This window comes from Gouania willdenowi, chromosome 17 (assembly GCF_900634775.1).
Source record: "Gouania willdenowi chromosome 17, fGouWil2.1, whole genome shotgun sequence".
Lineage (NCBI taxonomy): Eukaryota > Metazoa > Chordata > Actinopteri > Blenniiformes > Gobiesocidae > Gouania > Gouania willdenowi.
Window position 1 is genome coordinate 24,320,474 of NC_041060.1, and position 23,752 is coordinate 24,344,225.

The 23,752-nt window shown below is 39.5% G+C and overlaps 1 protein-coding gene across 3 annotated transcripts in view; it reads left to right on the forward strand.

The window, feature by feature from the left end:
• The window catches only part of LOC114478707 (disks large-associated protein 1-like), a 68,747-nt gene that overhangs the window by 23,734 nt on the left and 21,261 nt on the right, over nucleotides 1–23,752 (forward strand). For 2 of the 3 annotated variants that reach the window (XM_028471869.1, XM_028471870.1), the window contains 3 exons: nucleotides 5,393–6,891; nucleotides 20,364–20,578; nucleotides 22,220–22,415. In XM_028471869.1, the coding sequence (XP_028327670.1) occupies nucleotides 5,482–6,891; nucleotides 20,364–20,578; nucleotides 22,220–22,415 (1,821 nt within the window). In that variant the 5' untranslated portion in view covers nucleotides 5,393–5,481. The remainder of the gene's footprint in view (nucleotides 1–5,392; nucleotides 6,892–20,363; nucleotides 20,579–22,219; nucleotides 22,416–23,752) is intronic. The other variant, XM_028471871.1, reaches the window with a different exon arrangement.

Below are 23,752 nucleotides of genomic sequence, written 5' to 3' on the forward strand. Positions count from 1 at the left end.
GATTAATTGCAAGATAACGTTCTAAATTAGGAGTAAAAGTCAACTGAAAATAAAGTAATATGCCACAATAGTATTTTTACTTAGTAATTGTATACCACTGACAATAACTTTATAAAATGCACAAAAAAAAAACATTTAATTTTTTTGTGCTGTTTGGGTTGAGGCCCACATTGCTGCAGATAAAGAGTTTGCATAGCTGTCAGCGAGTAAAACTAAGTTCTTGTTTGCACACAGAGAATACACAGATATATGTTGTTCTTAACACAGTACTAATACATTAGCTCTCTCTGTTTGCAGTTAGCTAAACCTTGTTGGTTTTAGTTAATATTGGAGGTGTTTTATTAGCAGAGATGACCTGCAGATACAGAGGCTATATATGCAGCACAGACCAGTATATTTGTCTGCACAGGTGTGGAGTTCATATATTTTTGACTGTTGTTGAAGAATCTAAATAAGCACATTTTCTGTGTAACAAGAAATAATAGGTATGGGTCCTCTGAACTTGTTGAATTTGTGTTGTGTTGCAGAGATAAGTATTAGAAATTATGATAAAGCTACTTGAGACTGTTTCAAGCAAAAAAAAAAAAAAAAAAAACCATTAGCTAATTCAATATTTTTTCTAACTCAGCGATTGCTAATGATGACATGTTTTTTTTAATTTAGCAAACATTGTGTTTCAAGTTTGTTTTTGTCTTTACATATTTGTGCATTTAAGAATTATGTCACCTTGGTTTTAAAAAAAGTGAAATATTAAAGCAGAACCGTAATAAATCCTATTCATAGTCCCTGTGAGGGTAATACAAGTGTATGACGACAGTGTGTGTGATTGCGCAACAAGCACGCACGCACATTTGCAACCCAGTGCTCCATCAGGCAGCACACACACAAATATCTATCTATCTATCTATCTATCTATCTATCTATCTATCTATCTATCTATCTATCTATCTATCCATCCATTTTCAGATCCGCTTTGTCAGCAAACAAACACATCACACATTTCCACACTCCCTTCCGTATTACTCCCACATCATTCATTTATTTTACTTGTCTCTCTTCCTCATACTGTTCACATGGTGACATGGACTATATGTGTGAAAGCACCCTTAGTGTCCCTGTTGTATTAGGATTTTTCAGTGATCGGTTGCTACCGTCTTGGGAGAGCAAAGCTGCGCATGTAGCTGTGGGGAGGGGCAGGCGGCGGGTTGTGTGGAGTATTTACGACAGTGACATAACCAAAAAAAGACCTTTAGGGGGAGCGCTAAGCACAAGTTACTTAGTTCTGCTTTAAGGGTATACAACAATGGCTCATGGATCAACAAAAAAACTTCCTTTTCCCATTATTCATTACATTTCCCTACTATAGTTTTGTGTCTTTAATGTAAATCTGCATCTCATTTGGTAGTTTTATCTGCATTTAATGTCGCTTTTCTGTCTAATCTGTTGATCATTGTCTTTTATTGTTGTTTTTCTCTAGTTTTAATTTCATTTATTTATGTGTGATTTATTCACAAAACTATCACTCAATCATTCCATCATTATGCTCTTCAGTTGTTTTTTCACAGTATTCTGAGCAAAATGTTGTAGCTGGAAAAAGGGGGTACTTGGATTCAGAAAAAGTTTGAGAACCACAAACAGAACATGCAATACAAGTAACTGAAAAATAGCACAGGGCATATATAACTCAAAAAATAAATACAAAGTACTTAAATAAAAGAGGGTATTCTATAAAAAGGCTTATTGTGCTGTAAACTGTGTTTCTATGGTAGTGGGATGACCCTCGCCAGTTACTAGGAAGTGATAAGCATCACCAATTAGCTTTGTTTGGGATTACCAAACCCTGCAGCTGTATGACAGGAAGATTAGGTGAAATTATATTTGTGGTCATGGATTTTTGTTACACAAACTCTTATATAGGTGTTTTTTCTTTTTTCTGAAGTGCGGTGAAGCAGTTTGGAGGATTTCATACCTTCCTTGCATATTAGAGCGTGTTAGGAGGTTTCAATTAAACATATACTTGGGTATACATCTTTCGTTTTGCTGGCAGTCTGTTACCCTTCTGCTGTCAGATTTTTGTCAAAAATGTAAAACCATTTGTTTCCCGTTTCAAAAAACAAAAATAACCAGGTTTATTCTTTTGGAGTGACTATCAGTAATTTGTGGTGGAGAATCCAGTCCAGTTTCCTGCCTTTGTGTTTTAACCGCTGGGACTGAAAGTGAACGTGTTTGTTTCAAATGTTATGAACCTGCAACTCTTCTTTTCATTTTTAGTTTGTGTGGGTTGAGGATCTCACAAGATTTTCAAAAGATAATGCAATATTTGAGCCCTAGTCCTGTATTGAGTCTCATCTATATGATAAGTTGAACTATGTACATATTCGTTTTTTAACATTATGACAATGACCATAAAATTTAGCATTTTTAGGATTTTATGACGTGTCCAACATGAGATCTTTATTTCTTATTAACCTCAAGCCGACTGGTTGGGGGCTTTCAAAGTGCTGCACGTTGGCCTCATACCTTAAAATGTCTAGATGTACTACAGATAGACTTATGCTGACCTAAATGAGCAAAACTACACATCCAATCACATACAGAGTTCACTTGTGATCATGTTCATAAAAAGCAGCTTATTTTTTTTAACCTAGTATCCAGTACAGTCTGACCCAATGAGTCATCAATGGACAGTGTGAATCACTTTTTCCTTCAGAACTTTATTTTTAGACAAAATCCTGTGACTCTTCTTTGGTTGACATGTAGTGATGCATGAAACCAACCAGTGTTGCCAGCGGTTTTCACATCAAAAGACTGATTCTAAACGATCACCTGAAGAAGTTACATTGACATGATAAAACCTGGGATAGAACGATGTTTTAACATGTAGAAACCTTTGTTAAAAGTAGTGTAAGTGAAGGAGAGTCTTTGCCTTAATTGACCTGCCAATGTGATCAAAAGGAAAGGTGAGAGAAGCAGACGTGCCGTGACCACTCGGGTTAGGAAGGCACGTTGTAAATCGAGACCACCAATGACAATTTCATATGTTTCTGCTGGCAAGTGTTAATCAATCAAAATCAACATTGTAAAACACCATTAAAGAAACAAACGATTATTTAATATAGCCTCCATACTCTCCCAACAAGATATATCTCATGACACGGCAGCGCATCCGTTGAGAAAATAACAACAACAACAACTCGGAACAGCCTCAGTGAGGCGCATCCACAAAGCCAATCCTTCCTTTTGTATCATTCACTGTGGAAAGTATGAAACATTTTCTGACTTTTCCTTTGCTGAAGGTCTGGTAACTCAGGTGTTGGTCTCCCATCTTTTAAAAGCTGTCGTTTTTCCTCAAAACAAAGTTTCTCTATCGTCTCTAGCGCTGTCATCATGCCAGTAGTGTTATCCCGCCCACTAGCTAGAGAGCGTAGCAGCAGTAGCCACGCTCTATCAATTCACTAATGCACTGTGAAGGTACGTATAGCATTTAGCTTTGCACGGTTACGTCCAAAGACAGTGTAGAGAGCTGCCTTTTTAAGTAAATGGTTGTCATCTTGGGGAACTGACTGTGCATGGGCAAACACATAAAAACACACTATGGGGCCAGAGGCAGGGCAGCAATGTGCTTTTGGAAATGGGTGTGGCCTCCTCCTGCCTTACAGCGGAGTGAGACTGTGCAGCCATATCGTCAATAGAATTCTGAACCATTCCCTCCAGGAAGTGCCTGCTACTGGTGCCGCGCCTTGACAGCTGAACATACACGCCCATTCTCTCTGGTGCTAGAGGCAAACGAATGGCCGAAGAACATCTGTTTGGATGGTCATTGTCATATTTCTTACTAAATTAGTATTTTATTTTTCAAAATGTAAAATATTACCCATATGTGGCTGTAGTTGATTTTTGAAGGTCTTAATATAGCATGATATAGGACCTTTAACTAAAATTCAAGAAGGTCCAGTAAGCGGATGTTTCTTCAAGCAATTTTGTAGTTCAAAAATCAGAATGCCTAATCATATTGTGTAATTTCTATTTAAGTGGACACGTTGTTTGGCAGTGAATGTGTGGCTCAGGGACCTGGTGAACTGGTCATACTGGAACAGCTAAATTTTTTAGATCTGATCCTCTAGCTTCAGATTTCAGTGGTATATTTGTTCAAAACCGTTGTTTTTCTCTTGTTGTTTCACAATGGCACTTCTAATAAGTGCCACAGTTTGTGAACAGATGAGGCGGCCTGGTTTAGTGCTACCTGTGGGAAGTAGAAACTGAAAAAGAGCTTTCTGGATTAAATGCTCTTTAGCTGTTGTTCACCTTTCTTTTTTTCTTTTTTCTGGCTGAGAGTCATTTGTTCCATATTTTACATCACGGCTCCATCTTCTCTCGCGCTATCGTCTGAGTTTCTCCTTTCCTTCTACTCTTTGTACCGTATCTCTCTATTAATTCCTTCAGCTCCGTCATAATTTTACTTTTTTTTAAATATTTTTTCTCCTTGTGCGATTCTCTCCCACACGTCTCTGGTCTGAGTTGCAATGTTTACCGACGGCAATGCACAAACCGGAATGGTTGAGCCATATCACGTGGGACGGCATTACTCGTATGCAATTGGTTTCAGCGTTTCCTTGTCGGCTACAATGCTAACTGTAGGACTGCAATAACTGCGCAGGCTAAAAATAGAAGCACTACATGAGGTTTGTCTGTACATAGGTTGGGTCCGTTTGGGGCCCCCTGTTGGTCCGGACCTGGACATGCCACATGACAGATATACATGTGAATATTTGTGAAGATGTTACTCTATGTTGTTGTTTGGATTTTTGTGGTTTTCATTGTTGCTATAAAAACTAAAATAATTTCACCATTAGTAATTTAAACTAGTTCATCATCTCATGTTCAATGTCTTATCTTACTTTATTATATGTTTTGTCTGTAAAAGAGTGAGAAGTCAAGCTAATTTAGCTTCTGCTTCTCCTTAAATTAAAAATAATGACACTTTTTAGTAACTCTCAACCTTTCAATAAACAGTCAGGTAATAGCAAAAACCAAAATATGTGTCAAGCTTATCCAAACAACTAATAAATTAACTTGCATATGTATGTGTATGAATTTACCAAATTTCAATGTGGATGATGCAGAAATCTATAATGAACACAAACTATCAGATGTGCTGTACAAGCTGTGATGTGCACATAGCTGCCTTCTCTGCCTCTCTAAACTTCAGGGAATACGCTAATTCAGCATTAATGATTTTCAGAATAACTGAAATAAACATAACAAGTGAGAAATAACTCTTGGTGCACACTTTACTGAAAGAATTACTTGTTTTTCATATTTCCTCATGATGCATTTTGGATTTGACTTTGCAAAAAGTGATGTGGATATTTTTTGTGTTCTTATCTTCCAGAGTCTGCAGTTCTGCAGGCCTGACAAGGGTCTGCCTGACACCTGTCATTCCCATTATTTCCTTTTCTATCCACTCATCCCTCCCTTATCATGAAAAGCATGGCCGGCAGTCGAGGTCACCATCATGTGGTCTCCTATGAGCCGTCATACGATCCTATGGGTCACCATGTTGACCGCAAGCCATATTTGATCAGTCAGATGGACATGCCTCTACCCATTCCCATGCCACATCCAGCTGAGCTGTCCTACTACAACGCTCAGCGGACATCGTACCCTTCCGACAACAGCATCGTCCCTTATGGAACATTCCCAAGGAGGTGCCATTCAATCTCCTCGTCCCACCATCCGGAGGTAAAGGATGAGTGTATGGCCATGGTGCCATATGTAGTAGGAGGAGGAGGAGGTGGAGGAGGAGGCTACGGGGGTAAAACGCCAACAAGGGTACCGGCAAATTTTGCAGAGTCGTTTGAGCGTCAGTCGTCCTTCTCCCGAGATGGCTACCACACCCTGCAGTACAAGCGAGGAGCGCTGACACACAGCGGAGGATCAGTGACCAACAATGCCAACAATGTCAACAACGACAGCCCGGGGAGGATCCGTCACCTTGTCCATTCAGTCCAAAAGCTCTTCACCAAATCACATTCGCTGGAGGGGCCGCACCACACACAGTCCTCCAGAGGGGGAAACGTGGGGAGTGTTAATGGTGGTGGAGGTGGTGGGGGTGGTGGAGGATCAAGGGTCAGCCCGGATGGGGAAACTCCACCAGCAGGTGTGCGTCATCGTAAGCGCAGCAAGAGCCGGGAGCGCTGTCGATCGGCCGAGCCCAAACACAGAAGCCACCACCACCATCACCACCAGCTCCACGGCTCCGCCTCGGCTCCTGGCTCTGGATACTGGAGCTCTGATGACCAGCTGGAACGGGAGCTGTGTCTGTATCACCCTCACCACCACCAGCCTCCGCCATCCCCTTCCCCATCTGTTTCCCCATCGCCTAATGCCATGACTATGGGCCGGTACCCGGGCAATAACCCCGACAAATTCCCCCAAACGACACCCCACCCCAGTCTGGCCTCCTCTCAGTCCCAGCAGTACTTCATGATGGACCCTTACAGCACACTCAACGAGCACACCCACACCCACACCCACGCACATCATGGACACACACACCACCATTCTGCACTCAAAGTGTCCCGGAGCAACAACGATTTGAAGTATTCCACGCCCTCGGCATGCCTGCCTGTTAGTGGCAGCAGCAATAACAGCGGTGGCGGTATCGGTGGAGGAAGTGGGGCCTTGCTGCCACTCGGGCTTGTGGACGGGCCCCTGGTGAAGAAAGGGGCATGGTCTTCAAGTTTAACGGTGAGCAGGGCTCAAGAGATCTACACCAACAACACCAGCCACAAGCAGCTACGTGACGGACCCGGTAACCTAAACCTAGATAGAGCTGTAGTCAAATCTAAGGGCAGTCAGCAGCAGGAGCGCTCATGCCATTTTCTACAGGTAAATATTCACTCCCAACTTCTATTCAAACCCAATCAAATCACCCCTCCCCTTTTTGTTTTTTCACTACTTATCACCGTCACCAATGTTTTCTCTGAGCTGGTGGTGTCCAGTCTGTTAGTTTAAGGGTTTTCATTATGACAATTTAGCAAACTTTGTGTTTTTAACAATAGAAAATCTGATTGCCTGAATTAAACGATGAACTTTCAAGGTTTCAAAGGCTTTGAAGTATAGGATTGCTGTAGATATAGAGTGTGTTATTGATTTTAAAAAATGACCTTACTGTGAAAATTACTTTTGGCAATCCATCATAACATAAAAACTTTATAGAGCACTTTTCAAGACAGACTTAAAAAGTTATTAAACATGTATTAAAGAGAAAACAAGAAAAGCAAAGAAATTTGAACCCAACAGAAATAAGCGAACCAAAAAAAGAGCAAAAACAGTTGAGTATAGTTTAAAAATCAACTACCAAATGGCAGGAAATATTTTTTTCTTATTTACTCCAACAATGCCCAAAGAGATGGAGAAATATCAAGAACCTTAACTATTATTAGGTGTGTGTGTGTGTGTGTGTGTGTGTGTGTGTGTGTGCGTGTGCATGTGTGCATGCGTTAGTCAACTAGCGACACTTGATTGTAGCCAACAGACATACTAACTAAACAAGCAAAAAACATACAGACATTAAGTTTGGATGATTATCAGCAATTAGCAAAGTGTTCAGCTATAAAACAAACCTGAACAACTGAACATTTTGATGTTAAAAACCATTTTGATTTTCCAGTATAGCCTCAACCACACAGCTGTAACCTTAGAAGAATATGTAGAAGCAAAATAACGAACCCTACGGTAGCAACGCTAAATGCTAACAGCTAGCTGCTTGCCTCATTGAAACACTTTCATTCCAAGTTTGACCATTTATCCAAGCCAAGAATTTATTTGAATGCTTGATTTTCTTTGATTTCCTTAAACACCAAAATGGACTTTGGTCATGCTAGCGCTACAGTTAGCATGTGAATGACAAGTTCAAGTCATTACTAATGTTGAAACTGACATTCCATTATCTAAAACTTTACAGAATCATAGTAATAATGAATTTATAAAGCCTTTAATAGTCTAAGAGTTTTAGAAAAATCTTACATTTACTGATTGACTGTAAATGTCAAGTTTCACTTTTGGGTGATTTGGCTGCTCGTGCTGTGACTGTGAATAGATCATTATCAGCCTTCTTCTTGGGTAGACAATGACCCGCTGACTCCTACCAGGAACATTATGATGAACATGTTGTTCATGGAGAGTCTCATATCATTAAAAGCTGCAACATGTGACCTCTAAGGTCACACGTTTTGGAAAGTTGAGAGCTTGATGAGCAGATGTTATCTCATTCCAGCACATGATTTGTTAGATATTCTGTTGGGCTTACTGAGAATGGGATGACGCCGAGTCACTCTTGGTAGAAAATTAAAAGATTGTACGGTATATAGCGTCAATTTTAACAACAAACTTTAATTTAACCCCAGTTTTAGTCTGATTAATTGGTAATCTGCAGTTTAAATCTAGTTTAGTTGACAAAATTCTAAATAATTTGAGTTTGAAATGACTTCTGATTGGCTCATATAACACTATGTCTCACCCCTTCCTCAAATTTTGCCACTCACTGCATGTAATCAGTTCAGATTGTTCTTAATTGTTAAGATCATATTGGTCTAGTTTTCATTATTTAATTAAAAAAGAAATTTCGGTGCATTTTAGTGATAGTTTGAATGTTTCTGCATTTATTAGCGTTTAGTCTCTAAGTAAGGCCAGGCAAATTTATTTGTATAGCGTATTTCATACACAAGGCAACTCAAATGTGCTTTACATGATCAAAAAGTGCAACAGAAAACATTCAGCAGAACATTGAAGTACCGTAGTAGCAAAACACCCAAGTGAGCAAAGAAAATAGATTAGGACAGAAAGATGGACATATTTAATATATGAACAAACATAAATTGAAAATCAAATACATCTATACAAATAAAAACAATATATATGTTGTCTGGTTCGGCTGAGGTAAACTGATTGTTTTTTAAGGATTTTATTTGATGATATGATTTTCATCGGATATCATTGCTTGAAGAAAGGAGTATACAGTATCTGTCATCTCATCAGGGATCAGCTTGGGTTAGGGAGACTGGGTGATTGTCACTGGACACCACTGGTTAAAGCTGGGGGCAAACTACAACCACCAGATCGTAAAACAACAAACTAGAGGTAAACTACTGTACATTCAGACTATGTGCAGAGGCGGCTTAGCTAACAACAGTGTGGTGGTTGTTTTGTCTTTTAGTGAAGTAATTCAATGAGAAAAAGCGTTTATGTCAGATTAAAGGATAATACTTGTCACACCACAAACATCTTCAGTATTTTGAGCTCCAGCAGCTCTTTTGTTGGATCTTCATTCCCTACGTTGTGCATCATCTTTTTCCTCATCATATCTTATTCTGATCAATCTCACCTTGTCTCTTTTAGTTTCTTATGTTATCTCATGTGATCCAGCCTTACCTAGTTACCTATTCAGGTTTTGTTCATCTCATCTTACCTCATTCTGTCTTGTCTCTTCTATTCTCTTCTCATCATGTCTTTACTTATCTTGTCTTGTCCCTTCTCTTCCAGTACTTCTCGTCTGTTCTCGCCTTATTCTATCCTTTCTTGTCTTATCTTGTCTCATCTTTTCTAGTCTTGCTTCATCTTACAGTATCTGATCTCATTTGTTCTTACCTGGTCTTGACTTTTCCCCTCTTACCTCAACTTGTGTTATCTCATGTTGTTTAATCTTATTTAATATATATCCATACCTCACTCCTGGCTGTGGTCATAATGTCATTACTGATTGGTTTACTGATATAGCAGTAACTGAGGTTAAAGGGATACCTTATTGATGGAAATGTCCAAAATAAGTCCAAATGCCACCAATACTTTGCTACACCGGCGTGTACTTTGTTAGTCTGCCAGTGACATGAACAGGTTGTAGTGGGTTCACAGCCTCAGAGGAAACATTGCTGCCTGACACCAGTCTGTTTTACTGACTGGTGTCCCCCCCACCCCCTCCCCACACACTGACCCGCACGCCCCTCAGCCACACTGCCACCACCCTCCTTTCCCCCCCACATCCCAACTTAAGTTTGGCCAGCCTTCTTCTTCCTTCTCCTCTTCCTCCTCTTTCCTCCCTTTGATTTAAGTGAGAAGTAAGCGCAGAGCCAGTAGCAGCCTTACTCTCTGACTGATAAGTGATCACATGACCTCGTGGAGAGCGGTTGTAGATCTCCCTTCCTCCCTCTGCTCTAGTTTGGCTCTGTGTTGTGCTTATTGTGACGTGCCGTGTTGCTTGTTAAGCTTTTACGACACACAGTAAATACTTTGCAGTAGGGCTGCAAAACAAAATTGCCATTTTATGAATAGGATTTTTTTTGTTCATACTACTGAAGTTAAAGGAGTAAGTTATTCAAAATAAATTGTGTCATTACAATAAGCAGCACCATATTGACCTCAAGCAAAGTTTTAAACATTGCCCTGGATTATTAATTTAATTATGATTTACAATCGATTTATTGTGCAGCCCTAATTTGCACTGTGTTGACTGAGAAGCAGCCAGGTAAAGGTCGTAAGTGGTGGTTCTGCATGTCTGTAATGTGCATGTGTTTTGCTTTGTTTACTTTTACTAACGTGATATAGACATCCGAGCCAAGATGAAGCCTGGAGTGTGAAACACAGCATTGTTCAAAGATTACAGTTTTATTTTGTGTGGGCAGGATCAGAGAGAATATGAAAAGTCACAAATAAAATGAATTTGTTAGATTTTCTTAGCATTTTTTTTTTTTTTTAGATCTTTAAATTAAAATAAAACAGGTTAATTTACCTTTTATTTCTGTGACGAACCAGCGATTAAAGGACCGCAGTGATGGTTTGGTTTATGTTTAAGTGTCTCCAATTTGCATGAGCTTCTTTTTTAACATGCCAATCATGTTCTAAAATGTGCATGCAATGGTTATTTTTGTGCATTATCAGGACAATGTGTGATAATAATGTCTAAGCCAAAATTTATATTTGGTTCAAAGATTACGGTTTTATTTTGCGTGGGACGAACGTAAAAAAATCTAAACTTTTTCAGACATTAAAATTGAGATAATCCCTGTTATTTCTTGTTCATCCCTAAGTTTTCATATACTTTACACTGTGTTAAATCAGAACCAGCCAGTTAAAGGTCTTCTTTGTATTGGGAGTGTTACGGCAGCTTTTCTTAAATGCCAGTTGGTTTTTAAAATTGCATGCATTATTTTGTTTTGCACGTTTTCTGGACAAGATATATTCAACCACTGTGCCTGAACAACCTGTCCCATTATATTTAGTTTTAGCCTAAATTGTGAGTTTTGTTGAAATATTTCAGCAATTTTCTGCTTTTAGCCTTTTTAACATTCACAGAGAGCGTAATCTACACCCTGCCCCACCTATAGGTGGCAGTAGGTGGTACAGCAAGTCTCTAATGTGATGTACATTTCTTAATAAAGTGCTGTGGGACATAAATTAATATAACGTGTAGAAAGACTGATGCTAATATCTGAAGCAATATTCAGCCGATAGTGTGAAACGCAGCTTATATTTTATGAATAAGCTTCCTTTAAGATAAAGAAATAGTTGTACACTTATAGTTTTATGTGTGCTAATCATCCACAGTAGCACCTCTAGGAATAAGTTGTATACAGCACAGTGTATAGTAAATGCAGCAAATCCTTTAGTGGGTGCACTATAATGAGATTAGTGATCAAATAATTGCGTAATGAAAAATTTAATGCATTAATTTTCTTTTGTTTCAATTACGCAACCCCAAAGATTGGTGGAAAAAAACCCAGTAAAAATAGAAATAGATTTCTGCAAAATCGTGCCAGCAAAAAAGAAAAGAAAAGCAAATAATACTAAAATAATGCCATCTGCTTACACTGTGCACAGCTAAAACCAGAAAAATATGAACGGGAATACTATAATATTGTGTAAAGCTTATGTTTAACAGAGGAAGTGATGTTCATTAATCCATAAAGAAGAAATTTAGTAAGCTAATTAAAAAAAAATATATACATATATATATATATATATAAAATGTAAGCTGACTCAATGATAATACATAAACAATGGATTGCGTTGAAACAAGAGTTCAACCAATACTTCATAGATAATAAGCAAGTAATTGTTTGATGTAGGAAAATTGTTTGCTTAACCTGGGTCATCGGTTCATCTTTTCAGATCAGTTTATGATTCACAGCGTTTTGAATGGTGACTAGGAGTGTGACGATATCTCGATACGGCGATATATCACAATATTTTTCCGCACGATCAATTATCGATATGCTCGCGCTAAGTATCGATTTCCAAAAAAGAAATTCATTAATTATTTTTCTTTTTTTCTGTTTCTTCACTAAAATGTGCAGGCAGGTTTTCACAGAAATGTTGTCACTGTTTGTTGAAGGAACCAATATATTGTTTACTGGAATATTGCGCTATAATGGTGTCACTGGTAAGAAAGACCCTATTTTTTGTTTACAGAAAGCACTATTGGCGATACTTATTCGTTTACATTGGTATGTTGACCCTTATTTACAGAAATTGTTGCACTAAAATAGTGTCACTGTTCACATGGACACTTTTTCAATTTATTGTCTTTCAGAGATGTAAAATAAAAATTGTATTTTTTCACTTAATCTTTTTTTTCTTGATATGTCATAGATTATCGTAGATTAATTTCTGACCAATACATTAATAATCGCAGTATCGTCATATCGTGAGATAGTTGTTATCGTGAACTTTGTATCGCGTATCGTATCGTATCGTATCGTATCGCGAGGTACCCAGAGGTTCCCACCACTAATGGTGACTAACTTTCCCTCACATTGCATGCAGTATTATTGAAAGACTGAAGATTAAGGGTTATACAAATATAAAAAGTTAGTTTCAATGCTTAGAATAAAGACTTCACCGCATGAACTTTGGATAGAGGACAAACCTTTAGTCAGTGGAATCCAGCGGAAATCCGGTGCTACACTTTATTTCATCTCTCACAAAGACTCTCTGATTGTGACAAACCTCTGAGGTTTTCCAGCACATTCCACCTGATAATGATTGTCTTTAAACCGTGTGGCTGAAGGCAGAGATGCTCCGCTACCTGATTTTTTTTCTCTCCCTCCAACGCCGCTGCTTCGAGCCATCAAAACAGCGTTGCCAAGGAAACAGTAAAATCCACAGTACACACTCAGCACACTGAGTCACTGTGAACACCACACGAACGGGGCTTTCACGCTGTTAGTATGTACAACAAAATCATCAAGTAGGATGCAAAATGAAGTCGTACGTGTCAAACTCATGGCTCGGGGGCAAAATGTGTTACAGCATTTAATCAGGTTTGTAGAAGCAAAAATACCAGGGAAAACATTCAATATTCATCTCCATACATTTATTTCTCAATTCTTTGCACCTTAGAAGTAAAACTATTTACATTAGAAACAGCTAATGTAAAGGTTGTTTATTTTTGTTGTTTTTTTTTAATAGAGTGCTAGTGTTTGGCTATCTTTCCAGGGGGTTCAAGCAAGTATAGGTGATGAGATGTGATGAGGCGTAACTAGTGTTTTCATGCCTTTTTATCACATTTTACATTTTAATCCCTGTTGATATAATTTCACTAATCTGTCCAACCTGAGATTAAATCAAGACCCTTGCCTCAGAGTGAGAGCGTGTGCGGGAACAGCAGCCGCTCGCTGCAGTGGAAGTGAAGCCTGTGCGTGGGTGAGAAGTGCTAGTGATGCTACTGCAGCTGGTCTTCTCTCCGCATCGGCTTTTTATAGCCAAACTGCTCATTTGTGTCTCTCTGACGTCATGCACACACATGCAGAAGGATGTGTGTATGTTCTCTTCTCCCCAGTGATTCACATCTAATCAGAGCACTGAAACGTTTGGATTACTGTCTATCACTTTAGGTGTCTCACACTGTGCATGTAAAGCCTTTATTCTGCACGTCACTACCTTTTTTTTTTATATTCAAAATTGATGAAGCAACTTGTAGATCGCAACAACGTATCTGTGGATTTTTCAGCCGGCTGTACCATCTAGTGAGTAAATGTGTGGACTGCATGTCCGTGTACATGCATAGTGGCTTTGCACCGAGCTCTGACCTTTGTGCACATTTAAATAACAAGTTCTGAAAAACAATGGCCGGGCTCGCGGCCCACGCCGGATACCACGTACGACATTCCCGAGAATTCAGTGAAATGACTGGGTTCCACCGAGTAAAACAAATGAAATTATGCGACACAAAACCGTAATCTATGTTGAATTGCCTTTGAAACGATAGATCACACGACTATATTCCAATCAGGTCTCCTCGAGGCTTTTGACATTTGCTCATAGATATCTATGTGAAATTACAGCCCGATTCAACGAGCATTAACGGAGGAGTAGTCATTTGAAAAATGGGGCTCCCGGTTGCCCCCGTGGCACATATGGAGTAATGGGCCCCATTCATATATTGGTATGAGTCAATGATTCGGTACCACCAACTGTCACAATGTTGAACTCACAAATGAATGAAAACACACAAATCATAATCTATGTTAATTTACCTTTAAAACGATATATCACACGACTATGTTCCCATGAATTTGGAAATGACAGGAAACGGGGGGTGGGCCCCCGGGCCTAATTTCAAAAAAAGGGCTCTGAGCGTCTCATCATATTCATTCATAGAGTATCCATACCAAACTGCATTCCGATCTAAGTAGAACTAACGGAGGAGTAGTCGTGGGAGTGTCACCGGGACACGTACAGGGTTAATCGGCCCATTTATGTATTGGTATGTGCCAATGAATTGGTATCACCAACTGTCGTAATATTTGACTGGCAAATAAATGAGAAATCGACTTTAGTTTTTCTTTCTTTTGGGGCTTCTTGGGCCCCCCCCGGGACCCAAATTGAAAATCAGGCTCCGAACATCTATCCGTACACATCCATAGATTAAACCCACCAAATTTCAACCTGATCCGTTCACAAATAACAGCAGAGTCACGATTTTAACTAGTGTACACAACAACAACAAGTAGAACAAAGTGAGTGGCGTTTTAAGTCCGGTAGCCCGGCCTAAAAAATAACAAATAGCGATCGTGCACGTTCAGTCTTGACATGGGTAGATATTATGAGAAATATTAAAGTATGGACAAAATATCTGGAAAATAAGGTAAGGGAAAGTTTGTTTAGCTATAATAAAATATATTATAATTATTCTGGGGTGTGCCCGGTGACGTAGCGGGACAGGGAGCGGAGCAGCCTGATTATAGGAAAGATTGAGCACAAGAAGCTGTAAATGACTGTAATGCAGACGTGGAGCAGTGAGGAGGAGCAGGCATTTGTAGATCATTAAATCTAAAGCCCAAGCACACTGAGTTATTTGATTGGTAGCTTCTTCAACCCAGGCACGCTTGAATATACTTTATTGTCATATATTTACAGCTACATACCGGTACATGAAATTTGTCTCTGCATTTCAACCATCCCTGAGGTGGGGATGAGTGGGCAGCCACGGTGTAGCGCCCAGGGAGCGGTTAGGATTAAGGGACTTAGCCTAACTGCGTCCCACAGTGACGGCCCAGTTGAGATTCAAACCAGTGACCCTCTGATTACAAGGCTGGTTCCTAAACCACTAGGCCACCACTGCCCAAACCATGCTAACCGAACCAATTGGAAGCAGCTTAACATTCCAACAGGCGACTTGTTGCATGGAGCAACTTTCCATTCAAATGACAAATTTCACTAGTGACATATAAACATATAACTTGGTAATATAATAATAGATTTAGTCTTCTAAAACATGTTTATGACATAAGTTATTGCATTAAGAACTTTCCAACATTTATTTTCTGACATTGTATGATATACATATACTGTATATGTGTGCATACCCACACAAACATCCACCTCATTTAATTAACATTATATATAACGCCATGGAATTAACATGTTAATCCCACTTTTAATGTGATACGCAATTTCACATGAAACGTCTTTGCAAAATAAGAAAACTTATTCAACTTCAATAATGGAAAAAGCAGCTTGTTCATTTTTTTATATTTTTTATATATTTTTATATTGGTTGGCTGATAATATCGGCCATGTCTACCATCGATTAATCCATTTCACTGACCCGCTTACTCATTTTTTCATGGTTGCGGGGATTTGTTGGTGCCCATCTCAAGCTATCATTGGGTGTTAGGCAGGGGTACACCCTGGACAGGGCGCCAGTCCATCGCAGGGCAACAAACACAACCACACACTCCCCTACAGGTGATTTAGAGACTCCAATCAACCAAACAGTCATGTTTTTGGATAGTGGGAGGAAGCCCACGCAAGCACGGGGAGAACATGCAAGCTCCACACAGAAAGGACCCAAGTGTCCACCCCAGGGCTTGAATCCAGGACTGTCTTGCTGTGCGACGGACATGCTTACCACTACTCCACCGTGTCATCTCTACCAAATAACCTAACAAAATAGATCAATGTCAGCAAAGTGTAACACATTTGCCAAATGATGCATCAGTAAAGATTTCCCAGATTGCACTTCTTCTTCAAAGTAATTTAAATCCAAAAACAAACAAAGTGGGGAAAATAGAAATGGACTGCTTGCTCTGAATCATCTGCTGCAGGCTTTAAATGTGTCCCTGTCCTCACAGTGAAATGATTCTCTTCTTAACCTGAACCTCAACAACAGCTACTTGACAGCCAGACTCTGACTCTTATGTAATGTTTCAGCAAATGTCTGGCAGTCCTTTTGATTCACTCGGCACTATGACACAGCTCACCTGATTTTCAGCACTTCATTCCTGTGTTCATCTACAGGGACTGTTGGTTCAACCTTACTAAATCTGTTAAATCGGTACAAGGTCGTTCAAATGCAAGCTTTAGTGTTTTTTTCCCCCAAAACATTCATCAGCACATAATCTTCCTGCAACTGTCTAACACATCCCAATGCAGGACTATCTACATCATATTAAACTATTAACAACAGTTAACTCAATTAACAGTATTGAGCATGTTTGACACAATTTACAGAAGTTTAAAGGTCCCATGTCATGCTATTTTTCACCCATCTCCATTTGTTCTAAGAACCACAAAAACATAGTATTTGAGGGTTTTTTTTTTTCTCAAACTTGCCGGTTTTCCAGAGTTTTAGCCTCTGAAAAGTCACTTTCTGAACAACTCTACACAAACAGGCTGATTTGCGGCCTATTTATGCATATTCATGAGTGGGCGTGTCTATAGACACTCACTCCCACCCCGCATGGTGACGTAGGGCCAGAGGACGGCCCACCCTCCTCCCACCCACTCCGTAGCCGAGCTCAGCAGAGCGTGGGGGCGGGGCGTTCGCCGGTACATACATAGACTGTAGAAAATACATACATAGCACTGCACGAAGGACGCTGAAATGCTCACCTTCGTGGGCGTGTCTTTTTACATGTCAATCACAGCAGAGAGCTTCCTGGAGGCGCGGCTTCTCCAGCTCAGTGCCTTGTCAAATTCGTCATCAAAGTGGGAACGCGTCATCAAATTGGAGCGAGGTGTTTGGGCTCACCCTGCAGTAAGAAAGAAGCAAATCACCCTCTAACTAACGATTGAGGGAATCAATGAAAAAAACACTTTGGGCATGTGTATGAAGCCCATATAGTACTTTATGATGTTTAAAGTACAGAAAAGTTGATTTAGCTTAACATGGGACATTTAATAATGACATCTAACTACAGGGAAAGCCAATGAAACTTGAAAAGTTGTAGTCTCTACTGTTGGTTTTAATAAATTTGCTTAAAAATGTATTTCTAAAATTCTTACAAAATAGAAATCTAAAGTTGTTCGTAAAATATTTTTGATCATAGCTGTATCTGGTATATGCAGGGGATTAAAAAGTGAAGTCAGGTTAAACAATCACATGTTAAATGTACAAAATTTGATTTAAGATATTTTTTTTTTTCATTTTGGTGTATCTCATGCATATAATACTGTAAATAATATGACTGTATAATATGAAGTTGTAAAATAGCTTATTTTAATGGTGAAACTAAATTTAAGCTGGTAAAACATCCATCTGGTTAAACCAATTCATTTTCTTAGAAAGGATGTGTTCACTAATGTGAAAATCTGAATTTCCAGCAATATTTGTTTACAGCTAGTAAATGTGTTTTTCCCCTCAACGTTTTATGATGTCCAATAATCTTGGCCACTGCTGGGTTAAAGTTGAATACTTAAACTTGTATATAAGGTTTAATATAGTCTTTCTTTTTCTTTGACAGCGGTGATTTATTTGCTGCTAATTTGTTATATTTGGCTCAGTTTGAGCATGTGTTTGTGCTGTTGTCACATTCCATCTCACTGCATCCGGTCGGCAAACTGGCAATCCCTTGGGTCAGATTGTCGTCCACGTGTGTATAGACTCACACACGGTGAACCAAAAGGACTCAAAGCTGCAAAGCAGCTGCATCAGTTAGCCCCATGCACACATCCTGTTCCATGCTAATTAACTGCCATACAGAGGCCGTCAGCTCAGTATGGTGATGCACAGATATGGGCTGTGTTCGAAATTGCATACTAACGCACTACACACTACATACTCAATGTGTATATACTGTCTAATATTTACTGTGCTAATTGTATGATTAGGATGATTAAGATTGGGATGATGAGCGTTCCCACTGAATTATACATCCAAGTTTCCAAAAATGCATTTTGAACTTACAACAATAAAAACCTGAAGCACACTGAAGCTAAATATCTCTGTTGATTCGCCACCTTTGAAAGTTCTGAAAACATTTGAAGCAAGAAAGTGACCAAGTAGAATATCAACATGTGGTCATTTGATCCATGAAACTCGCAGAAAACACATTTCATGCCGACATTTCGAAGACTCGTCATTGTGCTTCTAGTTAACTTCCAGTTAACTTCAAACAAGAGCCCTATTTACAAAAAATGTATGGAAGACAAGAAATGGTAAATGGACTTGATTTATATAGCGCTTTATCACCACACTGAAGCAGTCTCAAAGTGCTTTACATATCAGCTCATTCACCCAATCACTCTCACATTCACACACCAGTGGGACAGGACTGCCATGCAAGGCGCTAGTCGACCACTGGGAGCAACTTAGGGTTCAGTGTCTTGCCCAAGGACACTTCGACACATAGTCAGGTACTGGGATCGAACACCCAACCTCTCGATCAGAAGACGACCCACTACCACCTGAACCACGGTCGCCCAGAAGAGATGCTTTTATTTTGAAAAGGGGATGTTTAATTTTTAGTTTGAAGCCGGTGTCACGGTCTGAGTTTACCTCCGTACTGAGATTATAACCCTAACCCTAATCTAACCCTAACATAATCCAATAAACAAATAAAACATATATCTGTTCACTTTGAAAACAAAAATTCATTTTCCGGTAGTGCCCATGTGTGCACATGCGCATATACAATCTCAGTACAATGCGCACTTAGTACATGACACCTGTCCCAAGACGTTTTTACGTTCCCCTCTCAATGCATCATGGGGCGGTTGAATATGACTAGTGTGCCCAACGTGCATACTTCTAAAATCTCCTGATATAGTATACACCCGGGTATTTCTCGCATACTCAATCTTTCCATACTATCTGATGCGAATGCACTACATACTCATTTTGACATCAGTCTTAGTATGAGTAGTACGTTAGTATGTGATTTCGAACACAGCAATGGACTTTTTCTAACTTTTTCTAAATTAATATAATTCCACTTCAATGGGAACTGAAGACATTTTTTTTTCTTTAAAAACAATACTCTAATTCTCCTTTCATTTTACCTTTCTTCCTGTTGAAGTAAAATGACTAAATACACAAACTAAAGCCAAATTCTCCCTTGAGGCACATTTGCAGCTCTGTTTAACTGGAAAGGTGAGAAATGTAATTAGTGACCATTGTGAAACAGATAAACGTCCCCCCACCGCCCCGCCCCGCCAACATTATTATGTTGTTGGAATCTTTCCAGGTAAGTGATAATCATATTTGAAGATGAATCTTTGCATTCCATGCATTGCAGACAGTACATGTGTTGTCTTCTTCTGACACTGTAAAGGAGCTCATACCAGCGTCCAGTCCCACATGTTTGGGTTAGCTTAGTACATAGCAACACTGGCTACGTCTTCCGGTTGACTTAGCAGGTCAAATTTTAAAAATTGCAAAACTCCATTATCAGCTGATAACTAGTCGGACAGATATATATTGTTCAGTCGTGTGTTTGAATGCTTCTCGTTCTGCATTATGTGTTTTGTTTCTGCATGCTTGTGTGTTTGTACTTGGCTTCTTTCACCATCTGGTGAGTCTCAACCAAGCCGAAGCAGGTCCTCCTGACTGTGTATTCTTCTCTGTTTCTCCTGCTCATCAGGTTCCTCAGGACGAATGGAGCGGTTTCTCTCCGTTAGGGAAGGAGGACGACATTCCCTGTCGGAGAATGAGGAGCGGCAGCTACGTTAAAGCCATGGCAGAGGACGACAGCGGAGACTCTGACGGAAGTCCCAAGCCTTCCCCGAAGGTTCAGGCGCGGAGAGCCAGCTACCTGAAAGCCACACAGCCATCCCTGACCGAGATGACCACCTTACAGTAAGTGTAACAGGTTCTCCAAACCAGGGATGTGCAGTATGAGTTGTAGCTGGTGAGGTACTAGATTCACCAGATGCTACAAATATTGCAATAGAAATGTTTGTTAGGACAAAAACGCCAAAATAAAACAAAATTGCTCATCAGGAGGGAAGACATTGTGCACGCCTGCAGCAAAAATTGCGTTAGTTCAGACAGGCACGGAAATAAAGCTGTCCCAGCCCCATCAGCTGACAGCATCCATCCCCTAATTCATGTTCCATGGTTCTCATTGGTTAGAGTTAGTCACAGCTCTGTGTTTAAACTACTTACGCACGCTTTGTCCAACGCCTCTCAACCCAACTCCCCCTCTTCTGTCTAATTAAACAGTGTCTCCCGTTGCCATCTAACGTCTGTGCTTCTGTTCCAGGGGGTCCTGCTGACCGTGCTCTCTGCTTATGCCTTTCCATGTAGCTCATTATAGAGCGAGGATCATTTCCCTTTGCTTCGGGTTTTCCGCGCAGCTGCTGGAAGGGCAGAGGGGTCCTATGACACCAACCTGGCAAGAGCCAGATTGATGTGTAGCCCCTCCCTCTAACTCGAGTTCTCCACATCGATCTTGGTCTGTGTCTGGCGAATCCTTTCTGAACCAGGGAGGGACATGAACAGAATGCTTGAAGCTGATTGGGCGAAGCACCTGTCCACCATGATTTGTTTTAGCCAATCACACGGTAACAAATGATGATGTCGTCCTCGGCAGCTGCTACAACAACAAGACTCCACTGGTGAAAACTTTCTTTTGGGATAGTAATGCTGCGGTCATTATATCGTTGAGTGACTTTTGCCGTCAACACGAGTATGCGAGTTAAGGGCGCGATAACCATCTTCCTGTGTCAACATCTTTTTATCTTGATTCAGAACTATGCTAATAGCGGTAGCCCAGCTAGTTCCTCTGCTCGCAACTGCGCATGCACCAGTTTTGCTTCGTCACACCCGGATATCCCGCCCTAAACCACAACACTGCTTCATGATTGGTTCTAACCGTTTCGGTTCAGATTCAAAAGGCAAAGGTGGGAACAGCACAAGATAGATTTTGGTGTTTGTGAACACCAGGAAAATCCATCTCGCAGGCAAGGTTACCACAACACAGCCTTAGGAAAATGTCTATTACAACAACAATATACATTATATAAAGTAAGAGAATGATGAACAGTAAAAGAAGCTTCCTGCTCACAATTGCCCCCTACATGAGGCAAGAGTACTGCCTCACTGACTTGATCGACCAGCAAGACTAGACACATAACACTCATATTATATTCATCATCTTGATTATGGCAAATCAGGGTGTTTAATGGAAGTGTTTAAAAGTATTATGTTGGTGACATACAGAGAACAGACAACTCGACCTAATTCCCCAGCATGCAGCACAGTTTGTTAGAGATTGTTCAATCCTCGAGGAACTGTGTGTCTGCTCTTGTCTCTGTAATTAAACAAAATGAGAAAATTCAACAAGAAAGGATTAAAATATTTGAAATTATCTGGAAAATGAATGAATGCATTAATAAATGTGTTTCATTTTAAGATTTTTTTGGTTGCACTGACTGCACATCACTGCTTGGCCTTCAGCCTGTGTGGTTTTTGATTCCGTGTTGTCGCCTCCTGCAGGATTTCTACCGAGCACTCGCCCAAACTGCAGATCAGGAGCCACAGTTACCTGCGAGCGGTGAGTGAGGTCTCCATCAATAGAAGCTTGGATACCCTGGACCCCAAAACCCTCCTCGACCCCAAATCGCTGCTATCCTCACCCCAATACCGCTCACGCAATGAGAGCTACATGAGAGCCATGAGCACCATCAGTCAGGTTGGTCACACACAGCTTACAGGATCATCTCACGCAGACTGGGAAGAATCCGTGTGTGTTGGACATCATCGTCAAACCACACAAAAATCCAGTGTATCAACATTAACATATTTATTTTACAATATTCTAAATCCTACATCATACAGAGGTAAAACTAAATCAGCCTCTACAAAAAGTACAGGTTTTATCTTATTTGTATTTTCTTTCACAACTACAGATTACTGTACATTACATATTTTATCTTTAGAAATGATATAACAATAAATATAATTAAACAAACAAATAAATAAATATCCTAACGTTTTAACATTTAAAAGTATGTTTCATGCCACTTGTTTGAATAATAAAGTGCTAAACAAATAAAAAAGGACGAATATAATAATAATAATAATAAAAATTATTTAATTAAATACAGACCAAAATAAAGTGTGGTAAACAGGGAAATAATAAAAAGTAAATGCAATAAAGTGGCAATTTAAATTACATTAAAATAATAATATTAACAATAATAATAATACATTCTCAACAGCCTCTAAATTGGCTTTTAAAAAATCTATAGCATGGAATAGAATTATAATTATAGGATTTTTTTTTTTTGTCAGACATTAACATAGTCAGACGCTCTCGGACAGTGAAAAAAAATTATGCAGCTTCTTAATTACAGTGAAAGCTGGAAAGAATAGAATAAATAAACTACAATGACATGTAGAACTATGAACAGTTCATGCATTATTTCACATTTATTTATTTTAGGATTAGGACCCCTTTTTATTTAACCATCTATCCTCTTTGCATGCTGCTGCCACAGACTGTAGCCTTTGCCTATCCCACTTTACCCTCAGCCTGATTCACCATTTCCCAACATGCATTGCACGGTGTGCATGCTTTATCCTCAACCTGCTGTGTTTATTCTCTGACTGATGGGAGGTCAGTTCGGCAGAAAGAAAAGGAAAGGAAAAAATGTGATACTTCATAGATTAGTCACATACAAAGAGTCTTTGCATGCTGCTTTGGTTTGTGACTCGCTTCCAGGAACAACAAAGAAACACTGATATTTGGAATCTGGACATTGTTTGTTAAGGATTTTTGGTTGTAATAAGTCATCAAAATTTGTAGAAAGAACTGGAGAAGCCTCATGGATAAGAGGTGAAACTTTGTAAAGATAAAACATTCACCATGACCTGATGACTAAGGGCCTTCAAAGACTATATGACTCACTGGCTCAATTATCTTCTTTTTATTTAAACATAGAACAGTTCTTTTGCTGCACACATTCAAACACTATTAAACAGAATCTAGTTCAAGAAGATTAAGTGCTGATATTACCCTATCAATAG